The sequence below is a fragment of the Saccopteryx bilineata genome, chromosome X (genome assembly GCF_036850765.1).
Source record: "Saccopteryx bilineata isolate mSacBil1 chromosome X, mSacBil1_pri_phased_curated, whole genome shotgun sequence".
In the NCBI taxonomy this organism is placed as follows: domain Eukaryota; kingdom Metazoa; phylum Chordata; class Mammalia; order Chiroptera; family Emballonuridae; genus Saccopteryx; species Saccopteryx bilineata.
Window position 1 is genome coordinate 55340321 of NC_089502.1, and position 24350 is coordinate 55364670.

At 39.0% G+C, this 24350-nt stretch overlaps 1 protein-coding gene across 3 annotated transcripts in view; it reads left to right on the forward strand.

Annotated features, from left to right (window-relative positions):
- Positions 1 to 24350, forward strand: part of DIAPH2 (diaphanous related formin 2) — a 1004885-nt gene that overhangs the window by 470119 nt on the left and 510416 nt on the right. For all 3 annotated transcript variants that reach the window (XM_066248744.1, XM_066248745.1, XM_066248746.1), the window contains one exon: positions 8910 to 9149. In XM_066248744.1, coding sequence (XP_066104841.1) covers positions 8910 to 9149 — 240 coding nt within the window. The remainder of the gene's footprint in view (positions 1 to 8909; positions 9150 to 24350) is intronic.

Consider the following 24350-nt stretch of genomic DNA (forward strand, 5'->3'; position numbering starts at 1 on the left):
CTGTTTTACTTATCTCGCCTTGGGGCGTTATTATCCCCTGACTACCTTAGTTCTGTTAATCTGTTGCCAGTTCAGTTTGTCAGTCTCCACCTTAACCCTACTCTTCCAGGAAAAAAAAAATCTTCAGTCACTCTGCGCCAGAAAAACATGAATGAACAGCTGGATAGATGGATGAATAAAAACCCCTCATTGTCTCTAAGGTCCCTCTTCCCCTCCCTCCATTTCCTAGCATCAGTTTTGTTTTTTCCCAAAGATTAGTCTCCTGTGACTCTCTACTTACTTTCAACAACCAGCAGTCAGAATCCCGATTGAAAGAATGCCCTGAAACTGATCCACGAGAGCCCCTTAATTACTTCCCCATCTTCAAAGTACACAGCCCATCAGCTCCCTTTGTCCGTGCGTGCGTCACCCGCTGGAGCCCAAGCCAGCAACATAGTTGCCTTTAACCAGTACGACAGACTTTACTTTTTGTTTGTTTAGGATTTGGTTTTACTTTCATACTGATTTACTTTCAGCTTGTTTCCCCTGCTTGCACTTTCGCCCTTCTTCTAATCAGAGTCGGCGGAGCCCAAAATGGGACATTTTTAGACAGCATCTGTTCTGCAACCTACTATTTATCTGCCTACAACGGCAGTGTGTCGTATGGCTTACAGGCTGCAATGGAAACTCCTTACCCCTACCTATCACCTTGCCTCCCTTTATCTCCTGCTGCCTGGCTTCCTGTTCATTATGCCTTTTTTGGTACTTAACCTGCTCTTTCCTGCCCCTGGCCGCTTCCATGCTGCTCCCTGTTCCTCCCACTCACTTCCTGCCTCTCTCCTGTTTGATTAAGCTTAGTGTCTCCGCTTAAATTTCATTCTTCCGGTGACACCTGAGCTTACCTATCAATCAAAATTAGGTCTCCCTGTTAAATTCTCTCACAGCACGCTTTTTCCTTTTCCTGCCTAGAAATTATGATGGGTTTTAATTAAATGTTCATTTGCAAGGTGTTTTAATTGAATGGCTGTAAACCCCCACTTCTGTAAGTGCAACTTCTGTAAGTGCACGTGATACATCAAGCTTATTCACGTGATCCGTACTTAACAAATGTTTCTTGACTATAGTAGCAATGAAGGCAAAATCAGGTGGACTCTTTTCAGGCGCCATTCCGTGTTCACAGAAGCCTTGATAACACTGAAGAATTTAGTCTCCTCATTATAACCGTTTCTTTCCTTACATTGTCTAACAGTAAATACTCTTGGCTGATTCTATCCCTATAACTCCTGCCAGTGCCCTGTAGAGTTTGCATGATTGTATCATTTCCCGGATGATAAAGCAGAATCTCATCAGTTAGAGAGAGACATCTGCCAGAAGTACGACTACCCCTGCCAGATTCATTGAAATTATCAGCAACAAACAAACAGAAATCACCAACAAAACTGGCAAAAACCGGGGGAACAAAATCTGGCTTCGGCTTTATGAAAGGAAGAAATTTATCTGAGACCGCAACTGGGCTGCTGAGCTCTCTCGAAACTTTTGGGGGCATTTTCTGAGCCGCCACCTCATTGAGTTTGCTTGTATGCACATGTAAAAATTTAAATAAAAAGGACACCTGCAAAAAGAGAAAAAGAAAAAAAAGAAACAAATTAAAAAACCTAGGGAACCTTTCCCCTGTCTAGTGGCAGACCTCCTGGGAAGAGGGATATGCTAGTTCTCACACCTTCTGTGATCAATAATCCTTTTCTTTAGGGGCTAGATTGGCGGCAGAGTTTCCCACTAGCACATCTTTGTAATTATGTGCTGTACCTTTACCAGGGAGAAAAAACAACAACCACCACACACACACACACACACACAAAAGCACAGATCTTTGAAAGCTCTGCCAGTTAGAACCCCCAGCAGGGGCTTTTAGACGCTTCACAGTATGTTTGCAGCTCAGCTGTTCTCAAACCTCAGAGCCATGGAAGTTCCCACTTGTCTTGCAAGGAGCAGAGAGACCCATACTGTGTGTATCTATTAAACTAACACATCTTCGGAGGAAAAGAAGGCAATAATTAGTTCTCTTAGTAACCGGTACTTTGTTTCTCTGACTTGGAAAGTACCCATATTTTTTCAATTAAAAATATTCTAAAGCTCTAATCGAACAAAAAAAGATGTTGAGATAGCCTTGTGCAGAAACACATTTATAATGAAAAGCGCAGATTATGTGCTATTACTGACAGCTGCTTTATTTCTCGCCCCATTTTCTGCACAAATATATGAAGGCGGGAAGAGTGGATTTGTGCCTATGGACGGAAGTGCAACTATAAAATCTCTGTGCTTTTCAATGTTTTTCAAGCCCTGTAAGAGCTTATGAGCCCTATTCAAAATAGCTTAACTAGGTGAAAAGGAAATTCTTAAAAGGGTTTTATTTTTTCTCCCACATATTATCAAAGGCAATTATTTCGGATGAAAAATTGTAGCTCCTCTGTTCCATTAATATTAAGTCATTATTCAGGTTTGCATATTCATTGGGAAAATCACATTTCTCTTTATTTGATTTGCACTTATTCAGAGCTTGGTGTTTTGATATGTAATGCCTTGTTTCCATTTCTATTTTTTTCTTTAAATATGAATGCTCACTCTTAGTTCTAGCTGTGCATTCATTTTATGTGAGAAAAAACCGGTTTAATCATTTTGAAGGGTAGAAGAAAACTCGCTGTGATTCGGTAATCCATGCTTTCATATTCTTGTTCCTTTATTAATTTCTCATAATGATCTATTTGTGACAGGATTAACTTATTTCTATCAACTTTTGCAATAAAATAAGGAAAAAAAATAAACCATCTCGAAACTGCTTATTTATACGCAGTCTATGGATGTCAATCAGCTTTGCTATTGATTGCATTTCACTAAATTGAAAAAATCAAAATTTAACCCCTTCCATCCATATATCAGTAATTCCTAATACAGCAGCTTAGCAACACAAGCAGATGTTTTGATGGCCGGTCTTGGCCTCAAACATTGTTTTCAGAAGGGTGTTTTGAAATTCTTACTCATTCTTTGTATGAATCTTCCGAGTTTACAGCATCTCTTTGAACAGACATGGTCACTGTGTTGTGATTAGACCATGCGAGTAGGTGTTTATTGGAGCTATCAGAGGGAGCACTACCTCTGGGGAAAACATTCCCCAGCACATCATGATTTCTCTGGTATGGAGTCAGTTTTCAATACTCTTATTTTGCCAAAGCCTCATTTTACAGGGCAACTCGAGCTCTTCTCTCTCCTGACAGCTGCTGCACAAACATTTGCCATCCACCCGAGATAGCAGGTGCACTGGAATTGATCGTTTTGTTCAGGTCAGGTACTAGGTGTCCTGCAGAAAGTGCAGTGAGGAGCAGGGGAGACCCTGCCCTTGGGGAGGTTGTCATTAAAAGAGGATGAAGAAATAATGTATTTAGCAGAGAATCACGGATGACCCCGCTTTATTTCCTAACCGGCAGGCAGAGCTTCGCTCAGTTATTGAGTCTGGATCTCACGACGTTTATAGGCCCTTCTGCCTACAGTGTAACTTAAGGCTACTATCTATGTGACCTCATTATAACAAATGGATATTCGTTACAAATATATCTGCTAATTTGTCCTGGACGAATAGCTCAGTGGGTTAGAGCATCGTCCCATGATGCAGAGGTTGCTGGTTTGATCCCTGGTCAGGGCACAAACAAGAACAGATGGTTCTGTCTCTCTTGCTCACTCTCTCCCTTCCTCTCTCTAAATTCAATAAAATAAACATTAAAAAAAATCTGCTAATCCTAATTCTTACCATTATATTTTGAAGAGAGTAGAGGATCACTTATGCTCAGTTGTGACAGTAGTTGAAGGTGTATGTCTTAGCAATATAAAAAAAAAGATAGTAGAAATGACCTTAAAGGTGAGTGAGTGACACGTGGCTGCAGGTGACGGCATGCCCCCCCCCCCCCCCCGCATGATTTTTATACTTGTGCTCCTCTCTCTTGATGCTTTTGATAGTTTGGCAGTAGATCAATATTCACCAGCTGTATAGAAAGTGCAGTGTTTAAAATTCAAATTATATATGAACAAAACTGTGTCTAACTCTTTGGAGAAATAAGCCACGTGTAGCTGGTCTCACTAAAGCTGCCAGTGCAATTTTTTTTTTAATATAGTGCAGATCAGCTACAGAAATGATAGCTGCTTGATGTGATTTCATAGACAAGTACCTCACAACCCAAATAAATCCCCTACCTAATACATCTCCATGGCCAGCATCTTTCAGTACTTAAAGGAATGAATTATAAAACAAAGGCTGCCAGTCAAGTAAAATGCTGCGAAGGGCCACAGCCAAAACCAAAGATACATTTCAGCCAAGTTTTTGTTTTATTTTCTTGTATCACTTAGGCGCCCTCAAGGACCTTTTTGAGAACATGCACGTGTTAATAATTGTATCTGTGGCTGGGGGTGTTGCTCAGTGCTTTCTGTTATTTCTAAGCTTAGTTATTTAAGACATTTCCTAACACATCCGGATCCTCTAATGGAGATTCAGGTGTTGTCTATCAGTGTACTCTGGTATGTTCAGAAAAATTCACACTTGGCGTTTGTACCAAATTCTGTTAGAATGATTGATGTGTGCCGATTTGTTGTTCCTGTTAAGAGATGTGCCTAGTATAGCTTCACCTCCTCCATGGGGTCTTGATTTCAAAATAACCCATTTTCAGTGACAACATTTCTAATGGAAAGTGTATATTTAAATTCCCTAAAGGGTGCAGGGACCAATGTTTACAGTGTATTCAGTAGGTGATGAGTGCTGGTCTTCACCCCTGGAAACACACATTCCTTACTTGTGGGTGAGAAAAACTGTCCCTCTGGTTGGGGAGAAGCAGGGATCATGGTTCCTCTTTAGAAACCTCTGTGGATGAGTCAGGAGGATAACGACAATAATTGCTACTGTTTCAGAGTGCTTCCACTGTGTCACCAGCTGTGATGGGGGTGTTCACATAGTGTGTCATTTAAATCTTACTGCAACTCATATGAGTTATTATTTTTTTTTCTGAAGCTGGAAACGGGGAGAGACAGACAGACTCCCGCATGCGCCCGACCGGGATCCACCTGGCATGCCCACCAGGGGGCAACGCTCTGCCCACCAGGGGGCAATGCTCTGCCCCTCTGGGGCATCGCTCTGTTGCGACGAGAGCCACTGTAGCGCCTGGGGCAGAGGCCAAGGAGCCATCCCCAGCGCCCGGGCCATCTTTGCTCCAATGGAGCCTCGCTGTGGGAGGGGAAGAGAGAGACAGAGAGGAAGGAGAGGGGGAGGGGTGGGGAAGCAGATGGGCGCTTCTCCTATGTGCCCTGGCTGGGAATTGAACCCGGGACTTCTGCACGCCAGGCCGATGCTCTACCACTGAGCCAACCGGCCAGGGCTCATATGGGTTATTTTAAGGAATACATTTTCCTGAGCAGGAAATAAAGTCTTAGAAATATGAGGTTCCTTGCATGAGGTTGTACAACTCAAAAGGACAGAAGTGTGGTTCAAGTCCAGGTATGTGTAGCTCAACAGTCCCTGTGCCTGCAACTACAATTTACATATGGGTCTGGAGATTTCAGAGAATGGCTTCTATCCGTCTCTGGGGATTAGGGGAGAATTTTCCTTGAACCTATCCTTCCAAATAGTTATATGGAGCTCTGAATTTGGGCAAAGATTAGGCCTGGATAGTATTGTTGGGATGCCTTACAAGGTAGCAAGTTGCCTTCCATAGGCTGTCCTCCTCCAACCCCATATCAGCCTGCTCTTCACACATTTCTTATTTTTTTCTTTTCTAAGTTGAGAGGAGGGGAGATAGACTCCCACATGCACCCCAACCGGGATCCAGCCAGCAGCCCCTGTCTGGGGCTGATGCTCTGCCCCATCTGGGGCCATGCTCACAACTGAACTATTTGTAGCATCTGAAGTAGAGGTACCACCACGGGGCCATCCTCAGTGCTTGGGGCAATGTGTTTGAACCAATCAATGTGTGGTTGCAGGAGGGAGGGAGGGAGGGAAGGAGAGAGAGAGTGTGTGTGTGTGAAAGAGAGAGAGAGAGAAGGGGTAGTGGGAAGGGTGGAGAAACAGATGGTCCTGTGCCCTGTGTGCCCTGACTGGGAATCGAATTGAGGAAATCTACACACCGGACCAATGCTCTACCACTGAGCCAATCAGCCAGGGCCCAATTATTTGTTTGTTTTAATCACCTATCTTATTTATTACCTACTGTGTGCTAAACCTTGTTCTAGAGGGTAAATGAATATAAGAACTTCTGCTAGACCAAAGGACAACTCTGACCCCCATATAATGCACAGCCTCTTTCTGAAATCAGGTTGACTGATGAAAGATTATATCCAGTAATAGCTATTTGGCAAGGTTAATTCCCTAACTATTCTGATTTCACTCCTGTGCTGAAGACATTATTTTAGGGACAGTGACACATTACCATCCACTGTTAATTTTGTTCAATACCCAATCTGTCTGCTTTACTTGGGAGATCTGGAAAATGGTTAGTCAGTGAAGGAGTGCTGGGAATATCCACATGTTACTATGTTTTTTTCTTTTGTGACAGAGAGAGAGGGACAGATAGGGACAGACAGACAGGAAAGGACAGAGATTAGAAGCATCAATTCTTCATTGGGGCACCTTAGTTGTTCATTGATTGCATTCTCATATGTGCCTTGATGGGGGGACTACAGCAGACCGAGTGACCTCTTGCTCAAGCCAGCAACCTTGCACTCAAGCTGGTGAGCCTTGCTCAAACCAGATGAGTACATGCTCAAGCTGGCGACCTCGCGGTTTCAAATCTAGGTCCTCCTTGTCCCAGTCTGATGCTCTATCCACTGCGCCACCGCCTGGTCAGGCCACTTCTTGCTATATTTATGTAGGGCTTATCACTAGCTTATAAATATGATCAGCCTCCATTAGGCACTAGAGTCATAAGAGTTTCCAGTTTTCTGTTCTCCCCGTGGAGATCTTCAATGCTTAATTTCTCTTTTCCTATCTAGAGTCCTGTGCTGATTTTGTCACTAGCTTGAATTTTTAAGTGACTGGGTTAAGAGTTCTAGGCCATACCGAGAACTTTTTTGAGAAGGTGGTATGTGTTATAATCTACCTTGTAAGCACTAAAGAAACAGTAGGATGATTTGTATAATATTACACTGATTGTATAATAATACTAGTGATAAGGGATAGGACTTACAGAAATATAGTCACAGGTGGATATTCCCAGCGTACATTGTTGTATCTGCCTGTAAAACCAGGAAAGTATAGAGGGGGATTAGCAGGAAGCAAAGGTTAATCTTTGGAGAGGCAGACACCGTGGTTAATGGGCAAGTTCATTTCAAAGAGGAAACATGATGGACTGTGCCTTGCTTCCCTATTAGAGCAGATATGGGCTATTCATCGGCTCAGTTGATGCTTTTGACGGGTACTTTGTGGTTTAAGGGCTTTTTTTTTAATGTTATGTATTCTTTTCTTGTTATCTACAGATATTTTAGGGCATAATCTGTGACTGGTCTTGGTAGTGAAGGAACTAAGCTACACGTGGAGAAAATAAATATAACTAGGATTATTGATAATTTCCTTCATTGGGTGTGTGCTTGTGTATGTCTGTGTGTGCCTTGCTTGCCCCTCACCACTCCCCCAGAATTCATTCGGTGAGTGAAAACTACACTGCTCACAAAAATGAGGGGATCAGGGAACATGCTGATACTCCAGGACTTTCAGCCTTTTGTATAGTGTATTTCCACCAATTAAATAAAAGTTGGCTTTGCATCTCATTTTCATAATCAAACAACTTTCTTTGACATGGCATTTGCTTTTCTGATGTTCTTGCTTAATAAAAAAATCAAATGCTTTTTTTTAATGCTTCATATTCATTTTGAAATATCCCCTAATTTTTTTGTGAGCAGTATAATTAAATGACTTGGAGTTACAGGAAACTAAAGAGTGAAAGGAGTTATCATCATAGGAGCAATACCAAAAGGAAATGAATAGGTGCATTAGGACTACAAAAAAAATAATTAAAACCCAAGTTGGAATATTTTGAAGAAAACCAGTATCAAATTCTTAAATAATGTACTGGAAAGTAAGTTCATGTGATTTTACCATAACCTAATTATTTAACATCAACATTCTGTCAAATAGATGCAATTCTTTTGAGTATATATCAGTATTTCATATATTTTAGGAATAGAAATTACAGGTTTAAAAAGTATTTTAAATGATTTATCAGAGCTGGCCCCCTGATTTCAAGCAGCATATTAATAGGCAATTCTTTAGAAAATGTGGTTGTTCCACTTATATTTTCTGTCATTATGTGTGTCTTTTATCTGTGACCCAACCATTCCCTCATCTCAATTTCATATTTGTAGATTTTCATAGTTCACCTCAGGAACATAGTTTTGGCAGTTCAAATGCTATAGATGAATAATGGTTATGCAGTCAACACAGAGCAACTCTTTAGCTTTCGTTCTATTATCTTAATGCTGTAACAATGATTGAATTTGTTTAAAACTGAACAGCTGTTTGGTTTTTTTTAACTTTCGTACAAATAGTTTTGGTATGTCTAAACTATGCAAAAATAATATGTTTTAAAACCCAGAGAAGAGAGAGGAGGTGGGGGAGGGGAGGGGAGGGGCACAAAGAAAACCAGATAGAAGGTGACAGAAGACAATTTGACTTTGGGTGAGGGGTATACAGCACAATCAAATGTCAAAATAATCTGGAGATGTTTTCTCTCAACATATGTACCCTGATTTATCAATGTCACTGCATTAAATTTAATAAAAAAAACCCAAAGAGAATTCATTTTAGGCAGACATTTCACGGTATTGTCAAGAAAATGATCCTCAGTAGAGAAAGAAAGAACAGGCCTTAACTATAGTCTTATAGAACTTTTCTTATCTTCCAGATGAGCTCCGTGAAAATGTTGCAGCCCCGTCTCCATAGCATTCTCTTCAAGCTCACGTTTGAAGAACACATTAACAGCATCAAACCGAGCATCATAGCTGTCACTCTTGCCTGTGAAGAACTGAAGAAAAGCGAAAACTTTAACAAACTTTTAGAATTAGTTCTTTTGATTGGAAACTACATGAATTCAGGCTCGAGAAATGCCCAGTCTTTGGGTTTTAAGATCAACTTCCTTTGTAAGGTAAGACAACATTTTATAATGCTAGTTGTAATTAATGACCCTCTATGAGGGGGCCATTCTGAAGAGTAACAGTACAATCGCCAAAAAGTGTTTTGAAAAGGGTGAATTTTATGGTATGTGGATTATATCTCAATTAAAACATAATTTTGCAGTTGCAGGGCAATCTCAATAACTGTGCAAATTCTTTTGTAGTATGATACTAAACTCTTTCTGATCAAATCTTATGGAGTTTGAAGATAAGGAAATTTGCTTTTATAAAGTAGATGGAATCTTGGATTTCACTCTCTTTGTAATTATTTTAGGCCTCTCTAAAAAGTACTTGAGGAATGAAATTCAGTGAATAGCCAGAAATGTCATCTTTAGTGTGCTTTGCTTATTCTATTATAAAAAAATAATACTCTTCATTGTTTAATAACTTATACAACATATGAAGTGCATTTACTAATAGTTTTTTAAAAATCTAGTGATAATTGTCTTATCTTTTTTTATTACAGTTGGCACACAATATTAAATTAGTTTTAAGAATACACCCCAGTGATTAGACATTACATAACTTACTAAGTGATCTTCCCACTAAATCTTGCATTCATCTGACACCACACATAGTTATTAGAATATACTGTACTTTATATCTCCATGACTATTCTGTAACTACTAATTTGTATTTTTTAATCCCTTCACTCTTTTCACCCATGCCACCAAGCCCCTCCCATCTGGCAGCCATCAAAATGTTCTCTGCATCTATGAGTCTCTTTTTGTTCTGCTTGTTTGTTATTTTGTTATTTTTTTAAATTTATTTTTACTTTTTTAAATGAGAGGCAGATAAATAGAGATACAGACTCTCACATGTGACCACCAGGATCCAACTAGCAACCCCCATCCGAGGTTGATGCTCGAATCAACAGAACTATTCTCAGTACCTGGGGCTGACACTCGAACCAATTGAGCCACTGACTGCGGAAGAGGCAGGGGGAGAAAAGCAGATAGTCTCTTCTCTTGTATACCCTGATCGAAGACTGAATCTGGAACATCCATACACTGGGCTGACACTCTATCCATTGAGCAAACCAGCCAAGGCCTTAGTTTACTTTTTAGTTTCAATTGTTATAGATGTACTGTTTGTCATTTTATTGTTCGTATTTTTTAATCTTTTTTTTTTCTTTCTCTTCTTCTTAAAGAAGACCCTTTAGCATTTTTTTAAATACTGATTTGGTGGTGATAGTTCCTTTAGATTTTCCTTGTCTGGAAAGCTTTTTATTTATTTATTTATTTATTTATTTATTTATTTATTTATTTATTTATTTATTCTAAATGTTAGTTGTGCTGGATAGAGTAGTGTTGGTTGTAGGTTCTTGCTTTTCATCACTTTGAATATTTCTTGACAATGAGTTCTGGCCTGCAAAGTTTCTGTTGTGAAATCAGATCAGCTGATGGCTTTTTAGGAGCTCCCTTGTGCGTAACTAACTGCTTTTCATTGCTGCTCTTAGTGTTCTTTCTTTGGCCTGACTGATGGTGGTTCATTGCATAGAGTATCAACCTGGGACACTGAAGACCAGGGTTCAAAACTCTGAGGTTGCTGGCTTGAGTGTGGAAATGTAGCATGACCCCATAGTCAGTGGCTTGAGCTGAAAGGTTGCTGGCTTGAGCAAGGGGTCACTGGAGCTGCCTGGTCATGGCACGTATGAAAAGCAATCATGAACAACTGAAGTGACACAACTATGAGTTGATGTTTCTCATCTCTCTCCCTTCCTGTCTGTCTCTCTCACACAAAAAGAAAAAAAAATCTTTGTCCTTAAGGTTTTGCACTTTAATTATGATGTGGCTTGATGTGGGCTTCTTTGTGTTGATCTTGTTTGAAGTTCTCTGCTCTTCCCAGACTTGGGTATTTATTTTCTTTAAAAGGTTAGCGAAGTTTTCTGTCATTTTTTTTTTCAAATAGGACTTCAATTTTTTGCTTTCTCTCTCCCCCTTCTGGCACCCCTCTAATGCAAATGTTGCTACACTTCAACTTGTCCCAGAGGATGCCCTTTTTTAAAAAAAAATTCTAATTGGATGTTTTTTGTTCCTTATATTCCGTATCACTTATTTGATTTTTGGTTTCAACTGTCCTGCTATTACTTCTCTGTAAATTACTCTTCATTTCAGTTAGTTTTGCCTTTATTTCTAACTGGTCCTTTTTTATGCTCTTGAGCGTCTCACTAAGTTCACTGAGCATCCTTATAACTAGTGTTTTGAACTCTGCATCTAGCAGATTTCTTGTCTCCATTTTGTTTATTTCTCTGTCTGGAGTTTTGTTCTGCTCTTTCATCTGGGACATGTTTCTTTGACTCATCATTATGGCTGCCTGCCTGTGTTTGTTTCTATGTGTTAGGTGGAGCTTCTATGTCTCCTAGGCTTGGTAGAGTAGCCTACAGCACAAGTTGTCTTGTAGTACCCATTCACCCTAGCTGGGCATTCCAGGTGTGCCGCTGTGCAGGCTTTGTACACCCTCCTTTTGTAGCTGAGTCTTGATTTCTGTTGGTACAACAATGGGAGTGGTTTACCCCTAGGCCGATCAGCTACAAGGACTGGCTATGACCACTGTTACTGAACTCTGATTACCATGGAGAATCGGCCTTTCAGGGACCCACCCCACAGAGCAGGACTTACTTCAGCATGGCTCTGGTGCTTGCTGAGTCGCCCCTTGAGTGTGTCACTTGTTGAGATGGCTGGGTTGCAGTGCTTCAACATGGTCTGGAGCTGTCCTCAGGTTTCACTGGTGCTCGGGCCTCCCATGCGGTGCTTTCCACGGTCCACCCCAGCCTGTGTGATCGTTTACATCGGTCCAATTCATAGAATTATCTTTGAGAGTTTAACTCTTATGAAAAGTAAACAAAGAAACAGAGAAATGCTAATGTGATTATATACGTCCATTCCTAGGCTAGAGCAAACCACCTTATTCATAAAAGATCTGATCTGTTGTTACAGAGAGAATTCCGAACAGAGTGAGGTGAAGCCTATAAGAAAGCTAGAGACAAAAATAAATCTAAAAACAAGCCATTTATCTTTGACATCTCACCATTCTTTCACCTTTTTTTTTTTTTCTCAAATCTGAAAACATTGCAGAACTTCAGTTGGTTCTTGAAGTACCTTATAACAAGAATCCCAGATCTAGGAATGGATATAAATTTCTTTTCTATCCATGCATTAAATAGATGTGCATTACATATACACGGACAAGCATTTAATATGTATCAAAAGTGATTTGCTTCTGGTAAGTCTAACTCAGACATAAAGAACAGCATTTGGAGATAATAGGATATGTAATGGAACAGTATCTGTTTGCTCCTGATTTATTTTTGAGGGATATAAGGAAAGAGAAAAAGGAAGCTAGCTAGAATGCTAAATTTTGTCAAAAAATCATTGTTACTCCCACTTCTTGTGATATTAGAGGACATGTGAAATTATTTGAAATGCTAGGGAGAATTTGGCAACGTTTGTAATAAACTGGAATAAATTATAGCCAGATTTGAAGGACAAACTAAATATTTAAGACTTTTTTATTGTATTGCATACCATATATTCATTTATAATAAAGTCATCTGTTACCAAGATGCTACTCGTTTAGAGAATATGCTGTATGTACGGTAAGTGAACCGCACAGTGTTCTTGATTGATGATCTTAAAGACATTATACAGTAAAAGAAAATATCATTTGAAATTTGTATCATAGCCCTATTTCACATCTAACACAAATAAAATGATAGTTAAAACAAACTCCTAATTTGAATAAACAGATAACTTTTTTCAGTGTCTTAATTTCACACTGTTCAAGGTAATTGCAAGAGCAGATTTTTTTTGGAAGCAAGAATGAGTAAGGAACAAAAGACGATATTAATCTCACAGAAGGATTTTTACAGTTCTAGCTTATATTTTGGAAGTAGGCTTCTTCCTGTCATCTACCTGTCAAATAAAAGTTCTTCCACACAACGCCGATCTGACATCTATCACTGGAAGTATGCTCAAAGGATTCAGCACAAAGATTTTTGCCAACTTCAAATAAAATAAAAAATAATCTAGTGGAAATACCATCATGTAGTAATAGGTGTTCTAAAAGAGAAAGAGGTGAATGTTTTAAAATCTCTACCCCCCCACCCACATTTATCAGCACGGCTTTTATCTTCAGGGAAATACTTGTCATTAAGAAAGAGAAATAGCATATGTATGCATGATATTCCCATAATGTCTAGGATTAAAATGATGTTCCTGGAATACAAAGGATTCTGAGTAGATTTAAATGTCTAAACTGACAGAAATGCACTGAAGTACATAGAAATAGCTGAGGTTTAATCTGTTCGAAACTGAATTAACTAACTACTGATGTATGATTAACTAGAATTGCTGTTAAATTCTAGTTTTATTATGAAAGGTTACTTGATTGATTTTTCTTAGTGTTATTTTTTTCTTAAAAAATAGCATCGGGATCTTTCTTTGTAGAGTACTGATTAGGCTTTAAATACAGTATGATATCATTTAACCACCTAAATTATTCTAACGATAATTTCCTTTCTCAGGAAATTTAAAACTGCAAACCAGTGTTTTTCACAAGAAACTCTAGTAAGCTAAGATACTCACTTAGTTAAAAAGGAGTTACAGGCCCTGGCTGGTTGGCTCAGTGGTAGAGCATCAGCCCTGTGTGTAGATATCCTGGGTTTGATTCCTAGCCAGGGCACACAGGAAAAGTGCCCATATGCTTCTGCACCCCTCCCTATCCCCCTTCTCTCTCTCTCTCTCTCTCCCTCTCCCTCTCCCTCTCTTCTCTCGCAGCCATGGCTCAATTGATTTGAGCAAGTTGGCCCCAGGTGCTGAGGATGGCTACCTTGGAGTGCATTAGCCTCTGGTGCTAAAAATAATTTGGTTGTAAACATGGCCCCAGATGGGCAGAGCATCAACCCCAGACATGTGTTGCTGGGTGGATCCCAGTTGGGGTGCATGCAAGAGTCTGTCTCTTTGTCTCCCCTCGTCTGGCTTAAAAAAAAAGGAGCTACTGTATAAGCAGTTAAATTACTAGATGTATCTTGTAGTAAAGTAATACTAAAAATTCAGCTGGTCACAGTTGGCTCCTGTAATATTTGGGATGAAAAGGAAAACAGATGGGTTAACCTAAATGTCAAATATCACTAAAGGGTATCATTACTATAAGTACTACCCTAACCACAAAAGCTTTGTTAATTTTCAGCAGTGAATTATCACTTTGTGAGTCACCAAACCAAGGCGCTGAAATATAATGAAAATCATTTCTATGCAGATAAGTTCCCAGTGCTAGCCTGTCCTGTGCTTGCCTGTTAGTTATTAAAATTTGAACCAATGGCAATGTTGCATCACAGGATCATTGTTGTTTATGTTTTCAGTATATAACAATATATATAATCTGCATCAAAACAGAACGTTTAAAAACACTGAGCACTCCCTAGGCACTAAGCTTTGTGGGTGTATTGGATAAGGCTCTTTGTTTGTGAGCAACAGAAAATGACTCTTCCTGATATAAGCAAAACAGTGGAATTTTTTGGGAGAGAAAGAGGTAAGCTCAGCCAGAAACTGGGGAAAAGGTAAAGCATTTGGCTTTTAAAAGACAACAATGGCCCTGGCCTGTTAGTTCAGCCAGTTAAGAGCATCATCCCAAAATGACAAGGTTGCAAATATGATCCCTGGTCAGAGCACACATGGGAAGCAACCAGTTAATGCACAACTGAGTGGAACAACAGATAGGTGCTTTCCTTACCCTTTCCTTCTCTCTGCTTCTCTCTGTCTCTATCAATGAATAAAAAAAATAAAGACGAAAAAACCCATAAAATATTAAACTCTGGCCGGATAGCTCAGTTAGTTGGACCATTGTCCTGGAGCACAGAGGTTGCTGGTTTGATTCCCTTGTCACAGCACATACAAGAGCAGATTGTCTCTCTCTCCCTGCCTATCTTGAATGAATGAATGAATGAATGAATGAACGAACGAACGAATGAATGAATGAATGAATAGATGAATAAATGAAAATATAACAAAAATAAAAGACAGCAACTGTGGCAGGTTTGAGAATTCAGGAAATAGGGATTATTAGAAAGTCGAGGAAGTTGCCTTTTGCATGTATTAACTCCAACCACTTTTCTCCTTTCCCTGACAAATTCTATTTAGAAAAGGAGACTAATTGGCCTAGTGTGAATTACAGGGACACCTCCAAGGGAGAGCGAAGAACCTTGATTGACAATGCTACCAAATCTACTTATAATGGAAGGTTGGCTATGCTCCAAAAGCTGCTGTTAACAAAGATAGGGATACCAAAGGCTGGGGCAGGTGAAAGGATATCGGACAGGCTTAAAGAAAAACAAGGCCCTGGCCAGTTGGCTCAGTGGTTGAGCATCGGCCTGGCGTGCAGGAGTCCCAGGTTCGATTCCCGGCCAGGACACACAGGAGAAGCGCCCATCTGCTTCTCCACCCCTCCCCCTCTCCTTCCTCTCTGTCTCTCTCTTCCCCTCCCACAGTCAAGGCTCCATTGGAGCAAAGATGGCCCGGGCGCTCAGGATGACTCCATGGCCTCTGCCTCAGGTGCTCGGATGGCTCTGGATGCAACAGAGCGATGCCCTAGAGGGGCAGAGCATTGCCCCCTGGTGGGCATGCCAGGTGGATCCCGGTCGGGCACATGCGGGAGTCTGTCTGACTGCCTCCCTGTTTCTAGCTTCGGAAAAATGCAAAAAAAAAAAAACAACAAAAAAACAAAACAAAACAAGATATGGTTGGTACACCAGGGGGGTATGCACAATACAGAAGACACACATAACCCTCAGGAAGCTGTGGTACAATTGAGTAGCCAGAAAATGTACATAGACAGGATATGTAACATCATTAAAACCTGCACTATCAATGACTAAAATAATGAATGGCCATTAAGATTAGCAAGACTTTAGAAAAAGGAAGACTTTGATGGTGGGATACCAATAGGCAGTAAGGTAAATTGAAACAGATAGATCTTGAAGAATAGGTAGAATTTGGCTATACGAAGGGAAGACGCCATAACTTGACAATATGGGAGAATACTGGGCTCAGAACCGATATTTTTGTTTCCATTTTTCTAATTACTAGCCAAGTGTTCAAGGCTAAGTCACTTCCTCTTTCTGAACCTCAGTTTCCTTATCTGTAAATGAGACGATACAGTGACCTTTTTTGATTTTAATAGGGTTGTTTTCAGAATCAAGTAAAATGATCATTGTTGGGTTTTTTTTGAAAAATTATAATATTAAACAAATATTGTAATTCTTTTTCATTGTGGTACACAAGCAGGAATGCCTTTTGCATTTTTATACCTTCGCTGCTCTTTGTCAGCCAGATTTTGCCCTTTTGCTTTTCTTTGCTTCCCAGTACAAATTGTGAGGACAATTATTATAGAATTTTTCACACTGCACTATATTATTTAATTTATCTTTCTCTTTCAAGACTTAGTATTTGTGGGGTCTGGATGTATACTTTATTCTACATTATATCTGCAGTTTGAATTTTATATGAAAGTCTTCAATACATTATCATTGAGTGAAAGTCAGACAGTTTGATTTAAAAAAGAAATTGTTGGCCCTGGCTGATTGGCTCAGTGGTAGAGTGTCAGTGGGTATGTGGGTGTCCTGGATTTGATTCCCGGTCAGCTCACACAGGAGAAGTGACCATCTGCTTCTCCACCTCTCCCCCTTTTGCTGCTTTCTCTCTCCCCCCCTCTCTTTCTTCCTTTCTCTATCTCTTCTCCTCCCTTTCTGCAGCTGAGGCTCGATTAAAGCTAGTTGGCACCGGGTGCTGAGGATGGCGCCATAATCTCCACCTCATGTGTTAAAAAAAAATGGCTCTGGTTGCAATGGGGCAAGGGCCCCAGATGGGCAGAGCATTGCCCCCTAGTGGGTTTTCTGGGTGGATCCTGGTCAGGGCACATGCTGGAGGGAGACTGTCTCTGCATCCCCTCCTCTCACTAAGATTAAAAAAAAAGAAAGAAATTGTGAATGTTTATAATGAGTGTTAATTTTTTTAAGTGAGAACATTTAGTACCTCCCAGATATAATGGGTATTTTTTTAAGATTTTATTTATGTATTTTAGAGAGAGGAGGCAGAGAGATAGAGAGAGAAAGGCAAGGGGGCCAGGGAGGAGCGAGAAGCATCAAATCATAGTTGCTTCTTATCTCTGCTTTGATCAGGCAAGCTTGTGTTTCAAACTGGTGATGTCAGCATTAAATGTCGATGCTTTATTCACTGCGCCACCACAGGTCAGGCTATAACTGGTATTTTTTTAACCATCAAAACTATTGAATATGTATTTGTTTTATAAATAAACCGTAACAAATTATTATTGTAATTGTAATACTTTGTTACAGTTTATTTGTTATATATATATATATATATATATATATATATATATATATATATATATAATTTTCTGTAAGTATGAACCAGCAATTCACCTTCAAATATGGGTTGAGAAATAACTATGGGATCATTAATTTAAAACCAAAGATATTTTAGAAAATAACCACTATAGGAAATACTAATAGGTACTCTGGCAAAGATCAACAAATCCTGGTCAGTAGTACACATATTTCGGTAGTGTGTTTTTACAGTTTATAAACTGCTTTCCATGTGAGTTATAGAAGTTAATTATTATTAACCCCATTTTTTAAAATTAGAACACTAAATCCCAAAGAGGTTATGTGATTTTTCAAGATTAAGAAGCTAGTCAATGTTCAAATTCATGCTTAAATCTAGGTTTTGTGTGTGCAAATCCTTGCAGTAGTCTGCCTCTCGTTGAGCTGTGACGGAATGCTCGGTTGTACTAGCTCATTTCCAAGAAGCATTACAGGACCAACTGTGCCACTTGCAGTGTTCAGAAATTGGAATAAAGTCACATGTAGATTTTCCAGACATTGGAAGCCTGTGAAGTGAGGAATCTTTCTCCCTCTCTTTTAATTCAAATGGAAATGAAAGCAATTGTAGGCATATTAATAGATGTTTCTCTTTCCCGGAATCAATTTTAATGTACCCAGGCAGTAGAGCCCATATATTTGCAATAAAAAATAGCACCTAATAATCTGAACAGTAATAGAGTTATCAGTTGGCTTTGTATGCATACGCTTCCAGAGTATATAATTTTGTGTCGGGAAGGCTGGCTGCTGTTCTCAGTAGTTTACAAATGATGGCTCTGGCTAGATAGCTCAGTTGTTTAGAGCATCATCACCGATACACAATGGTTGCAAGTTTGATCCCCAGCCAGGGCACATGCAGAAACAGATTTATGTTTTTGTCTCTCTGCCCCTTCTAAAGTTAATAATTTTTTAAAATAGTTTACAAATGAGGATCTACTCTCCAGAGGGATGGCTTATGCACGATCACTTAGTGTTAGAATCAGAGTTGGAAACCAACTTTTCCTGGGACTCCCATTATTTCAGTGGCTCGAGCTATTTTTAGAACTTGATGGTATCTTTTGGTTCACTGAAATATTCTCACAAAAATTAGGGGATATTTCAAAATGAATATGAAGCGATAAAAAAAGCATTTGATTTTTTTAATAAACAACATCAGAAAAGTAAGCAACAAGTCAAGGAAAGTTGCTCGATTATACAAATGAGATGCAAACTGAATTATTGTGATTGAGTAGCAAGGGACATATTTGTGGGGTGAACAGAAGCATGTCAAACTGGATGAGAAATAACCCCTAATTTTTGCGAGCAGTGTATGTTTTTTCCTATCAGACAGGGTTTTGCATTACTTGAATTGGGGGTAGATGTGGTTTATAATTGGCCGAGAAGAAATTGATTTGACAAATAGAATTTGGAAAAGTTCTGTGCAAGGGAAAATTAGACTATCAAGTATGGGTTGGATGAAATGTCAGGTCCTCTTTCTAGACTTTTCATTTTTATCCCAGTGGGTCTTTTAAACTTTCCATCCTGTGGGGCTATTTGCAGGAGACTTTTCAATGGGTAATCTCTCTGATTGACTGGTTCTAATCAATGCTATAAGATCCTCTTCTATAGCAAAAATGTACACGAGCTCCTTCATGGTACTTTGCATTTTAAAATGACATCATATGATATAGTGTCACACCGGACATTTGTTCCTAATTCATGACCCGTAGACACAAATCTTTCAAGTTAAGGATTTGTCTGTGCCTCATTATATTACATTGAAGCAAGAACATTCACCATTTTTTGACCTCTGCAATAACAAAGCACCCTAGAATGACATAAGGACAGGATATCATTCTTAATTTTAGATGGTTTCCTTTGTTCAGCTGCTTATTTGATGGTTGACCTTTATTTAGGACCGTTGTGTTTTATTGTATTGTGCTTAATGTGTTCTCATCATTGAGAATCACTGAATAGTTTCTTGAGCTTAAAGATAAATGTTGCACCACTGTGGGACTGTGCCAGTGGTGACATTTTAGATTCAGTTTCTGTAATTGTGTCATTGGGTTATTGTTCCCCACAGTTCTCCATGTAAATCATTATACTGAAATTTATAATTTTTAAACAGCAAACATTAATTTTGCTTAATTCAATAAGTCCAGAAGTTTTAAAATTTTTAGAACACTAAATTAATTTTTTTAAGGGAATGATTCTCCATAAGATCTTTTAATTCCCATATGTTCCTTGTTATATATCCTAGAGCGCATATTACTAATCAGTGTATGTGGACTTGTACGTAGAGGCAAATGTTCATACTAAAAAATTGCTTATGTCATCTCATTTCTCTAGTAATCAAGATGCTTGGATACCAGGTCAGAACTCCTATCTGGAGTTCTCATTCTCAATGTACTTTGTGTCTCTTCAAATCTGAACAAAATATGGGCTTCTTCTGATTTCCTTTCCGTTCTTTGAAAGTGCAGCCCTCTTAAAGTTGGAAGTTTACCACCGTGGCTCCCTGATTTTGTAACCCCATGAATACGCTACTGTGTGCCTTGTTGTTCTGTTAGAAAGTCAAAGGTGGAAGGTTCTTGTTTCTTTCCACGTCTCCACGCTGGTGGTCCGCACGTACAGATTGGCTCCTTAAGCAAAAAGAAAACTGAATGTAGTATGTGTTTTTGTCTTCAGTGGTGCTTTCTTCTAAGGTAGTTCTCTCCAATTTTCAAAACTGTCATACCATTTTCTAGATATATGTTAATGTGGAGATACATTACATCTTTCTTATTCCCTGTAGCCTACATTGTGGAATTGAGGTGGGAGAAAAGGCTAGCTGCTTTGTCCACAGGAGTTAAACTATCTGATTATGTTGGGCACAGAAATGGACCAGTTTTATAGATGTACTTCTTCAATTTGGTTATAGGTATAAAACAGTATGTGTCTCAGAATTCCTTGTTTTGAAAACTTGAGTTCTGGTTAAAAGAAACAAATTCACACCTTTACTCTCCTATTTGCCTCTAAAAATACAGACGCTCCATGAGCTTATTTAAAGATTTTTCTCTAAGTTGACATATTCATTAATTTACATTCATTGGAGAAAATTAATCAGCTAATACTTTAAATGCAACACTTGTTTGTTTTCTCAGAATTTGATTACATTTGTTTAGATATTATCACATTTACAACATGATAGATTGTGTGAAAATTTTATTATCCCCCCTCCCCAATTTTCAGTTTATTGAATTCTCTGGAGAATGGCAGTTGGTAAATGTAATTTGTCTGATGCAGAGTTGATCAGTATTCCTTGCCAATACTGACTGACTGCTTTATGGAATTTTTTTTTCTTCCATTATTTTTTCTATTTTACTTACATACATGAAAATGTTCTGTCCTTTAAACAGATGCACATACAAACTATATAAAACTGTGATAATACTGTGAAGCCTATGCTGCTATCCCTCATATGACAATTACATGTGCTTTCCATAGATCCCAATAACTTTCTGAAGGGGCTGATATGATGATGTATAGTACACACTTGCCTTGTGCACTAACTATGCTGAGTTATTGTCCTCCCCTGTGCAAACACATGACCTTTTTGATATGAAAGACACTCTAATTTACCAAAGATTGATATTAGGGAAAGGACCAAAGAAAAGGAATTGAAAGGCAGTACAAGCCAAAAAGTATGTGTGTGTGCATGTGTGTGTGCGTGTGTGAGAGAGAAAAGGCGATACAGAGACTGAGAGACAAAATAAGAGGGAAAGAGAAGGAAGGAATGAGAAATAATCAGGAATGACTTTCAGAATGAATGAGCAGAGAGAAACAGGCTGGAATTAAATACTTCTTTGATACATAAATTGCCAAACTTGTAGAAAGCATTTAAAAAAGCAAGGAGTTGCCAAGTATATTCCTTATCTTGTGACTATAATAATTATCAAAAACTCCACAATAGATATTTGTAAATAAAACTATAGTAAGGGTTTGGTTTATGACTTTTTAAATACAGATGCATTTCAAGGAAAGAAAAAGAATGGATACATCTGTATTTTCTTCCATTTAAAAAAAGGTTATCCTGTAGTCTAACTGATATAAAACAATCAACTTCATACTGTGCTTTAACTATGCTTATTGACATCATCATGACTCAACAATGGATACAGTTAACTATTCTATTGAGTAGTGTGGCTAGAAGAAGAATTCTATAGTTTATAAGAAACCCATTTTTTTTGGTTCTTGATGAGTTCCCCATATATCAGGAGTAGCAATAAAGAATTTCAGCCCTTGAGCAGACCAAAAAAAAAAAAAGTAAAGAAAAGAAAAGAAAAAAAAGAGGAATTATGGGATGAGCTGTAGGTCTTCCTTGCTTCGCCGCAAAGACTGTTTCCAGAGAGGATTTAAATGAACCCAGCTGGCTTAGTATTCTGTGAATTGCTCTAGTCATTTTCTGAGTTTAATCTTATGACTGATTTTGTAATTCTCTCAGTGGGGGAAAGTTGACAACATGAACAGCGTTTAGTGAATATAATTAGTAAGTTTGAAAACAAATGCCTAGGAAAGCTCTGTTTGGAGAGGACTTCAACGCTGTCTGAGACTGCTATTCAAAAAATGTGTCTCCTGGGACAGCATGAGACCGATCACCTTACAAAATGATTTTCCTGTCAGAGAAAGCCACAGGAATAAAGGCCCGGCATAACTTTACGGAGAGCTAATAACCATGGAGGTAGGTTTAAAAAGCAGCAGTTAATATTCAAATAAAACTCTAAACGTCCACTTAACCCCTGAGATAATTCTAGGGAACCTCAGCACTATTGATGTACAATTGACCCTTGAACAATGCAGGGTTGCTGGTGCAGATATTTGCACAGTAGAAAATGTGTGTATACCTTTTGACTGTAAAGTCAGCCCTTAGTATCCTTGGATTCAACCAACCACCTATGAAAAATTGTATTATTGATCTGTGGTTGGAAAACTGCGTTAGGACTGACTGGATTTATTGAACAAAATCTGCGTCAAAGTGGACCCGTGCAGTTCAAATCCATGTTGTTTAAGGGTCAACTGGACATGTAAATACATTTCAGCTAGTTTTCGGGCAGCCAGTTGGCCATATTTATTGAGCACTTACTTTCTGTGGAGCCCTGTGCTAGGTACATTGCAGGTATAAAGAGAAATGAAATATCTCCAGTACTTGAGGGCCTTGGGAGCTGGCAGCCAGAGACAGAATGTTGTAATTTAAAAATGAGACAGGGAGGGAAATAGAGGAGGTGAGGTGGGGGCTTTTCTATGAGAGCATACTAAAAACTTAACCTATGTTGCTATAGAAATCCCAGTTAACTAACTATAAGATAGTAACAAACTGTGTTCCATGACATGACAGCCCACACAGTCAGGCTGCCCACTTCTTTCTTTTTTTTTTTTTTTGTTAGACCAGAGGAGGGTCATAGTGAGGCATACTCCCTCATGTGCCCTGACTGGGATCCACTCAGCAACCCTGTCTAGGGCTGATGCTTGAGTACCAAGCTATTTTTAGTGTCTAAGGCTGTGGCACTACAACGGAACTATTCTCAGCACCCAGGGCCACACTTGAACCAATTGAGGCACTGGCTGCAGGATGAGAAAAGGGAGAGAAGGGCGAGTGATGGGGGAGAAGCAGATGGTTGCCTTTTCTGTATGTCCTGACTGGAATTTAATCCAGGACGTCCATACTCTGGGTTGATGGTCTATCCACTGAAACACCAGCCAGGGTCCACCTGCCCACTTCTTTAGAAAGGAAAAGCACACCACCAGTCTCATTTATATGTCCCTTACTTCTATCTCCCAGAGCAGTCACTAGATTTTGTTTTTGCTGCCTTCTGCCATGGGACAAACACGAAACCTTGCCACTTATTTTTCTTTTTTAAAAGGCTTATTTTTTTTTTAATTTGCATTCTCAAAATACTTTCTACCCTTTTTATGCTATAGCAAAGTATCTTTAAAACTGCTTCTTAAATCCCTACCTACTTTCTACTATAGTTAAATGTTATTATTTTTTAAAAATTTGGACATTAAGCAGTACCTATTCAAAAACAGAAATATAATGGGACTACTATGTATAAGCTGTTGTATGTTTGAGCCCTTCCTGATTCAACTAATGGGGCAAAAAAAAATTAAATAATGTTTCCTTTAGTAAGAGGCTGTCATGAGATTTTACAGATAAATGAAATAAGAATGAAGAGAGTCACTGTGTAATGATCTGTACGAGGGATTGCTCTAGGAGTCAAGCTATTTACTCTGTGGAAATAAAAGCTATTCAGAGGCTGAATGTTTAGAGAAAGGAATTCAGATTTTAAATCCAAGCAAATGGCCAGAAGGTTATCTTAAAACAGAATATTTTCCCTTGAGACTTGTGCTGAGGAAAGTGGAGAAGCATTTGGGGACAGATGTGGAAGCCAAGTACCAAGAGTTCTTTGTCGATCACAGCCCGGTCCATTCAGATCCCTTTGCGTTTCCAAATTTCCCCTTTCCTAGAGTCAGTGAGCAAGGCCAGAGTAGTGACCAGCTTCTGAAAGCATAGCTCTTTGTTGTATTGGCATTATTTCAGAGCTAAAATGTTTTCATGACCAAGATCCATTTGAAATTAACTTGTAACATTTGGAAGTGATTTTCCAAAAGTATAATGGAGATAATCAAACACACTTAGGTTTAGGGGTAATAATCAGGAATGACCCTTTGACCAATTCTGTTATTTGTATACAGTTTTGTAGCCTTCCCCACAATTGATGTATGTAATAGTCCTGTCAATTTGCAGTTTCCCCACGTCCCT